The 8,797-nt window shown below is 42.5% G+C and overlaps 1 protein-coding gene across 1 annotated transcript; it reads right to left on the reverse strand.

The window, feature by feature from the left end:
- Nucleotides 1–529: 529 nt before the first annotated feature.
- LOC111587639 (25-hydroxyvitamin D-1 alpha hydroxylase, mitochondrial) lies at nucleotides 530–6,704 on the reverse strand. Its single transcript, XM_023297682.3, has 9 exons — nucleotides 6,393–6,704; nucleotides 5,670–5,860; nucleotides 5,095–5,285; nucleotides 4,009–4,209; nucleotides 3,079–3,242; nucleotides 2,829–2,995; nucleotides 2,661–2,742; nucleotides 2,308–2,505; nucleotides 530–1,720 (listed from the first exon to the last, which is right to left on the reverse strand). Exons 1-9 carry the CDS (start codon nucleotides 6,624–6,626, stop codon nucleotides 1,607–1,609), a joined length of 1,542 nt encoding a protein of 513 aa, XP_023153450.2. The 5' UTR covers nucleotides 6,627–6,704; the 3' UTR covers nucleotides 530–1,606.
- Between the last annotated feature and the right edge of the window lie 2,093 nt (nucleotides 6,705–8,797).

Genomic DNA, 8,797 nt, shown 5'->3' on the forward strand with positions numbered 1-8,797 from the left:
CAAGGATCTCAAAATACAGGGTAACGAAAGCAACATTTCTCTCAATTCCAGTGTTGTTTCAACAATTTGTATATTATTTTACAGTAAAATATTGATCTTCTCTTTAACTTCTTGCCTATGTTCAGTTGATTTCTACTGAAGTTCCTAGGATTACCATGATCTGGTTGATGCAACGTGCAAAGCAGTAACTTGGTCCAACTTATCGACCCACAGCTGCTGCAGCACAGCTTTCTCTGCACCAGTTCACATGGTCATATCACACAGGAACTTTGATACTCAGCATTGTATTTCTTGTAAACGTTTGAAAGCGCTGTTGCCTACGTGCCAAGTGGTTGTTTACTGGTATCAAACTAACGCCAATTAGAAGCATGTTTGATCGGTTTAATACCTAATCTGATGCAGCTGATGGCGGTAAAGCCGACTTAAATGCTGAGTCGTGACAGAGGGGCATCACAGAAACGGGTGATATTACTGCTATAAACAGGATTCTCATTAGCTAGGGGAAATGAAATCAACAAACAGGCAGAGATCCAGCATGAAACTTTTTATTGACACTTACAGTAACAGTTTCAAAACGAGTTAAATTAGAATAAATAAAATTCAGATCCTGAAGCCTATTATTTACAAATTTATGTAAAAATCGCTCATAGTGGGTTTAGATGCAAAAAAAAAAATTAAAGACAGATGAACTTGCATTGTGCTGCACTGTTGAATTGAAGACGATATGAACAGATGTACAAAGCCTCAGTGCGGAGTAGCCTACGTTTGGGATTTCATTGGCACTAGGTCTCCGTATACAGTAATATACAATAATTTCAACAGCTGCCTTTTCTTTAAGGAACCCATAACTAGAAGTCTTTTCCCCCTTATAAAACACACTACATAGGGCATCATATCTACACAGCACCCTCACAGCAGCTCAGTCAGAGCTGAAAATATGAAAAACAGCTGCTCCATGTGCCAGCCTGAAGCTCTTCTAATACTCTGGTGCCTTTGAATATACTGAACAAATACAGAAGCGCTCTTGAAATAAAATGTTTGCACAATCAGGGCACGCAGGAGATTGCTGATACTATGTTTTTAAGAGCGCACAAGATCACGGTTCATAATCAGATTCAGGAAGGGGTTACCAGATTCAGGGAAAATCTGCTTTGAAAACTGTCATGTTGTGTCAGATTCCATGAAATGTAACATGGTCCGACTCACTGAGGATAAAATGAGGACCATTTGTTGAACAGTACACAAGGAGATCACTTGTTTGCTCTTGGCCTGTGTGCAAATAAGCACTCAGCAGTGATCATCTTTAGTAAAAAACAGTGTTAAATTGGTTGCAACACTTCTCCCAGTGAAATCCCTCACTGATGAGCTGTGCGCCCCTCTTCATCCTTCTTTCACTTGTCCTTCTCCACGTATCGACCTGCACACGATAAACTGCAGGTACGGAGGGGTTTGGCATTCGTTGTGCTGAAGATTGAAGGTCCGCTCTGACACGAACGGCTGCGTGCAGCAAGCTCACGGTTCCTGTGATAACGGCGCCCGCTAGTCCTTCCTACTGCAGAGGGACTCACGTTCACATTCACGTAACTGATCAGCTCAGGAGAGCGGGTCATCGTTCACTAAACTGGAGGCTGATGACATTTTCAGGAACTAGAAGCGTCCTTGTCATGGGTTTCACAGAATTTCTCTCTGGGTCTGGCTTCACGTCAAACTCTATAAGGATCTAATGAGACCAGAAACAGAGAAAACAGATTAAGAGCTGGGTGCTTGAAATGAAGAAAATAAATAAATATATCAAGTGCTGGGTAGTGACTGGGAAATCTCTGGATTAACTAATCAAATTAATTCATTAGGAGCTGGATTTGCACAACTGCTTAAAGCTCCTTCTTTTTATTTCTTGCATTATTCCAAGACCAAGTGTGGCAAGAGGATTAGCTGGAAATACTGCAGTTTGTGACAAACGGTATTTAACCATGCACTATTTAAACTACTTATTCAACAATTCAAACAATCTGTATATGTACAGTATGTCCTAGAATGCGTTATTTCCTTTATATATATGTATTCATGAAAATTACATGTGATGAACCTCTTCAACCTCATTTTATTGTATATTTGATGTTTTATATTTTTAATGCACATACAGGATAATGAAACAATCTTAAATAGCTGCCTGGAGAATAAAACTGTTCTTATCTCAAAAGATACTCAAACATTCAATTCCTGCTGACGATAGTACATTGTAACTGTAACAAATAAAAGAGTCACATCACAAATGATCTGCTTTTAAAACCAACCAAGCCAGCTCACCCTTGCTAATGCAAGATAGAGCTCCAGCTCGGCGATGCGGCGTCCTATGCAGCTGCGTTTTCCCACACCGAAGGGCACAGAGGCATAGGGGTGGTGAGTCTGGTCCCTGTTCAGCCATCGACAGGGCTGGAAATCATCTGGATTTGGAAACACCGCTGGATCCCGTGATGTTGCAAAGTGGCACAGTGTGATCAGAGTCTGGGTGGGAAGATTTCATGGTCACATTCTTTCATTCATGCATTCAGACCAAAGTAAAAGCTCCATCTAGAGTGATCACATGAACTCTGATCTAGATAGTGAGCTAGTTTCATATACCTCTACCCTTAATTCAAACAAATAGTGCTAAGACTCACATTTTTAGGGATGAGGTAGCCTCCAACCTGGATGTCTCTTTCTGTAATGACCCTTGCATTAGCAGGAATAACAGGATACAACCTGAAAAAAAAGGTTCAACACTTTTAGCAAAATTAAATTTGAAGATTGAAAGCGTCTTCAAAATATCCGACCCTTTTGAGTTATACCTGAGAACTTCTTTGACTGTGGCCTTCAGGAGAGGCATGCGGGCCACATCTGCAGCCTCTGGCATCCTTCGACCCTCCAGTACAGTTAACACCTCCTCCCGGAGCTTATCCTGCACTTCTGGGTGTCTGGACAGTTCATACAACGACCAGGACATAGTGCTGGAGATCTGAAACGACCCAGGGGAGGACAGTTTTAACTTCCTGTTGGACTAAAAGCGGTATAAAAAGATGGCAGAGGAGTCATTCTTACGGTGTCAACGCCTGCAAGAAGCAGCTCTGTGACGTTGCTGTAGACGGTCTTCATGGGCATCCCGGTCTGCGACAAGAAATAGGTGAGATATCGGCCCTCCACCTTCTCTCCTCGAGTGACCTTCTCCTCTTCAGCTGTTAGACGCTGGTCAATGTGGCCTTTTGCTGCAGAGAGATCAGAGGTCATTATAGCAGACAAGCTACAATGTGCAAGTACAAGTAAACTCAAAGATTCACTTAAGCATCGTGACACGCAGCGGTAAGTCTTAAAGCTCTCTGGGTGTAATTTTTGATAAAGTGAAATCAAGTCATCCTTCTTAACAAGTGCCTAAAACCACGTGTTAATTGCAGTTGAAGACTTCATGCTCGTTGCAGATGATCTTGTAGTGCGTGAGGGTTAAACACTTTAATCTCCCGCCTTCTGATCTAGCTTGGACCAGCATGATTATTTTAAATATGTTTGACGTCTCGGATCGGCATAAGTCTCAATGTACTGTAAGAACGAATAGAAACCCAGCGCTGAGTGGAAACCAGCAGCAGCCAATGAGAAGTGAGGAGAGGGAAAATCTAATTACATCAAGTGTGGAAAGAAATACAGTATGTTCCGCCTCCATGTTTATTTGGGTACATGTTGTAGTGCTAGCTTGTGTAATGCATCTCCAAGCCTTGAGTATAGCCACAGCTTCTTTATAATATCCGCTAGAATCTGCTGAATCTCCCCGCTGGCGCACGTTTTTACCACATATGTTAGATATTCTGTTGACGTCTGTGCATTTTAATGTCTTTTTCATCATATCTTCCTTTTTCGTACTCGAAAAGAATGATTGTTAAACACAGTGGTATTTTATTTTGAATTTTCACTAAAATTGTTTCCACCTGGTCACACATTTTGCTGCCAAATTCAAATGCTGTATGAGGAGAAACAACCTACCAAATTCAAACATGTAGTCCCAGCACTGACAAAAGACATTCCAGGGTTTAGGGAACACCTTGTGCATCCAGCTGGGCATGGCCATGGTGAGAAGCGTCATCACAAACATGGTGTTAATCGACTGAATGAAGCGCTCCGTCTCTTCAGGAACAACCTCATCAAGGCAACCAATTCTGGATTCAAACAGCACTGAAGAAATACCTGTTAAAAACACATAGAAAACACAAAGCACCTTAGAAGAAGAAGAAGAAGAAGTATGTTGTTTAGATAAAATTGCACTTAAGAGTTCTTAGCACTGACTGATAACAATATGGCCAAGAGGCTCTATAAAACAAAATGATTTTAAATATTGTTGGCTTGAACCCTTGATACCAACTAAAATTTAAGAGCTGGAGGAAAAAAAACCACTTGTCAGTAACGACTACATGCTTGATGTACACAAACTTTTCAATATTTATATCTGGCTCTTGCAGAAATGACTAAGACAAAAGGGTCTCACTGATGGCAATTTATAATATTACATAAGGAGTCGTTAGAAATGGGAATTTTGGCAGGATGAGCCATTTCTCATCAGTGTTCGTGTCTATACGCTGCTTTCATGCAACAGTAGGAAAACAGTGACGACAGTAAAGTAAATGTTAGAGAGTTGCGCGTGCGAACGCAGTCATTTGATTAAAGCTGTGTTTAGTCTGAGAAAATCTGGCAGAGGAATTTCAATGGATGTAACTCCATGTAAACCAGCTATAACAGGAAAACGCTGTGCACAAAGTGATGTGTAAGTCTGATAACTCAGTTTATCTGATCATATTTCTTTATTTATATTTAAATAGGTCTTTATTTGTATTTCTATATTGGAGTATTACCAACTTTAGCAAAAGACTGCAAAGGTGAGATGAAGGTTACTCGTTGATCTATGATGGAAATGTTGAAGCTATTAAGACAAGCCAGGCTTTCACAAGCATGTATGCTTAAAAAGTCAGTGATATCACACAATATTCCTGCATGCATCTGGCCCCAATTACCGCTGTTTACATGGCTATAGTGATGCATCGTATCGCTGCAACCTCAGACAGCATGAAACCTTACCCTCGAGGCCGAAGCGATAGAACTCGCTGGCGACGTCAGTGACGAGGCCTTCAGGACGTCTGCTGAGGCGAAGTTTGGCAATGAGGTCACTGACGACGCTGTTCATCGTTTTATCGTAAGCTTCCACCGCTTTGGGCCGCAGCATGTGCTTCCCCAGGAGACTCCTCACCCCCTGCCACTCCTCTCCTTCACTACAGACACAGATTCAATTAAAAAGTTGCACATACAATTCAGCTTCTTTAACATCTCAAGACCATTTGCATTTAGGATCCAAGTTGGCGGCAGACATTTTTCAGGGAGAGATTAAATAATTTAAATTCTTGCAAGTCTGGCTTCTCACTGTTACACTTGGTGAAATCTTAGATTGTAGTTAAACTGAGTACCTTCCAGCTCTGGTCTTTCCTATTTCTACTATCAGTGAAGCAAAGTTGAAAGAATGATCCGTGACTGTTACATTTTTGGCCACATTACATTCAGGTTAACATTGTCTTGGAGGCGTCTGGTGTTAAATGGAACACAATATGGAAGAGAGGGGAAGTCTGCAATGTAATTTGAGTTGATAAAGGGACACTCACGATGTCAGAAGTCCATAGTGATGTCCTCTGAGCTTCCTGTAGTCCTTCCAGGAGGAGAGATCAGAGCGCATGGGGTGCTGGCCCTCCTGCCTCAGGACCTGCTCGATGAGCGCCGGGTCTGCCACATGAACCGTGAGGATGGGACCAAAGCTGGCCTTCCACATGGGACCATACCGCTGCACTCCTTCCAGCTGGGACATGAGACAAAAGGCTTGACCTGGTTAGAAATCCTGCAGGCTGCTAGATGTCTGGCATCATCTTTAGATGCACTTAGTTTGCAGAAATAAGAAGCCTGCAGTCGTTTGAAATGCACAAATATCGGATCATTTTCACTGAAGATGCATGAAATTATGGCAGACGTTTAAATTAACATCCTAAAGTGTGAAGTTCCCAGTACATATACACTGAGACAAACTGTGACCAGTAAATGAACAACTATTACAAATGCTGTTTTTTTTTTGTTGGTTTTTTTGGGGGGGTGGGGGTGGGGGTGGGGTGGGGGGTGTTTTTTTTTTTATAGAGTAAGACTTTTTAGAACTAACTCTCACTCACAAATTGTGAGTATTTCTAAATGTGTGGAAACTCATCAGTGAGCAGTTTCAGCGCTTTCAGGATTTTTCTCTATGACCACATACATGCAAAGAAACGTATTTTTACTCCTGTGATGCATCCTATGGATTTCCATTGGATATTGCAGTGTTATGCGCCTCTTTAGTGTCTTACCTGCATCTCGTGTAGCCGTGACAGCCCCTGTTTGGCAAATAAGTCCCAGGCGAAGCTGGCGACCGACGGTCCGGGCATGTCGTCCAGAGTCCTCAGCTCCTTTGTGCCCTCCTGCCCGGCTGCTGCTGCTGCTGCTGCTCCTTCAGCCCACCTCTCCATCCACTTGACCAGAGGAGAGGAGCTCCGGACGGACACTTTGAGCGCTTGCTGCAACATCCTCCTCACAAAGATCATGGAGCGCTGACCGGGTCCCTCGGATGTCGATGCTCATTTTGTTTTCCCGGCTGCAGCCTGTATTTATAACGCTCAACCTGCTCCTCGAACCCCGAGAAGACAAAGCTGTGAAGTTCTCTTTTCTGGGCCAATCATGGGTGTGATACAGGGCCTGGTCCCGCCCCGCAGGGATGAGACTGCGAAGGCGTGAGCCGGGAAGAAGGTGTGTCCAATCAGAAGGCTGGACTCAGACCATCCCAGATACAGCACACGTGGAAGTCCTGGATAAATAATACATGGCTTCAGAGTCACTGTTCAGGCTTATCGCTGGCCCTGTAAAGCACTTTGGTCTCTGATAGTCCAGCAGATTGACATATTTAAACTGACGTGTGGAGAAGATGTCCTGTGCGCTTAGATCTGCATACAAGTCCAATGTTATTATAGATTCCATTTATCTGAAAGGACGAGGCCAGGTCTATATAAGTGATTAGAAGGCTGGAGGTTAGAGTCACCTTAAACAGACAGGGGGGCAGAAAACCCCGTTGACCCAAAAACTATAAAACATCCCAAACAGGCCTCCTGCAGGCCTCCACTGACTGAAACACTGAAGCATTATTTCACACCAAATTGGAAAACTAGGCAGAGATGCTCTCTGTCTTTTCCAGACCTGGTGGCGCTTTGTTTACCCAGCTATGACAAATTCTTTTGCTGACTTGGTGGGTTTCCTAGCGAGAGAGAAAATCCTGACCTGATTTCATTTGAACTGGAATTTGTCCAAAGCACCATGTGTGCGGACTGTGAAGTAACAGCCCCGAGGCTGTACTCAGAATCTGCTCTGACATTTGCTCCCACATTTCGTATGCTCTAACTAGAAAACTTAGATCATCCAGATTCGGAGAAACACAGTAGACTGACTGGCAAAGAATAGTGAGGCCAGACAGACATGCACTCCCAGTGGGACCAACGGGCCTCATCTCAGCAGGAAATTTACAGTTAACTTACTGTATCCATCATGGCACATTAAATCATGTTTAATGCTCACAGAATAAGCTTCTTGATTGGAAAAAATCATTATATTTTATCAACTGTATGAATTTGCATGGGCGTTGCATGCAAAAATATACACAGAAATAAATGAGAAAAATGTCTAACTTTGACGAACCCAAAAGAGGTCATGGAATTCTTCTGTGCAAACACAGGAAGCCTTAGAAAAGACCCTTGTAAAAATCAATTTCTGGAAAGGTAAACAGAGAGAAATGGCTGATCAGAAGGTCTGATGAATACATTTAGGTATCATCCTTTAAAACTGCCTCCAACAAACTGGCAGATTAAAAACATTTTTCGTCTAATACTTTAAGCCAGACGCATCCTTGCAAGTACTAAAGAAGTACATCTGGGTTGCTGTTTAGTGCCAAGAAGCACACTCTAATGTGATTTAAGATGGAATGAGGGGGAATGCCATCCCCCTTGTTAGCAAAGTGACCAAAATGTTCCGGGTTGCTGCCATTAGACCATCTTCCACCAAAAAACAAAGCAAAACAACAAATCACCCACTTCCTACATGACTAAAAGATTGCTGTTAAGTTTTTTTAACTGTCATTTTTCTGTGATGTTTCAGCACAATCACTGTGAAATATAGTGATGATTAATAATCATCCTCTCAGCTACCTATCCCCAGGCCCGAACTGTGTTCGATCACATGTTATGAGCATAACGTGCCAGGCAAATGCTACAATCCCACCAGTGTGCAAATAGCCTGAAGAAGGAAGAATTATGGGTCTTTGCCTAAATTAGAGTCTCAGCCTGCTAAAGGTCATTACAGAAATGACACATTCCATTTTTTCTTATGTAACAATGTGCAGCATGACAACAGCTTGCATATTATTCATACAGGAGTACAGTAGTGGTGGTTTGGTCCAGTGTTACAGTAGACATTAGACTCATTTATGAACAGGCAGACAAGTTCTTGTTGTTGAAACATCATAAGTCCAGCTGCAGGGTTATAGGGCCACTTTAGACGTTTAGATTTTTAGCTGTTAGTTGATGGTGTACAATCTCGTGCAGACCACTTAAACTCTGTCTTATTTAGAAATTACTGGGTCAATTTCATGTGTCAGTGCTCAACAAAGGGCAGATAAAATGTGCTTTATTTGGCTGGAGGCTGGAGCAAGATTCAGTCCCGTGAGAATGAC

Source organism: Amphiprion ocellaris, chromosome 5 (assembly GCF_022539595.1).
Source record: "Amphiprion ocellaris isolate individual 3 ecotype Okinawa chromosome 5, ASM2253959v1, whole genome shotgun sequence".
Taxonomy (NCBI): Eukaryota; Metazoa; Chordata; class Actinopteri; family Pomacentridae; genus Amphiprion; species Amphiprion ocellaris.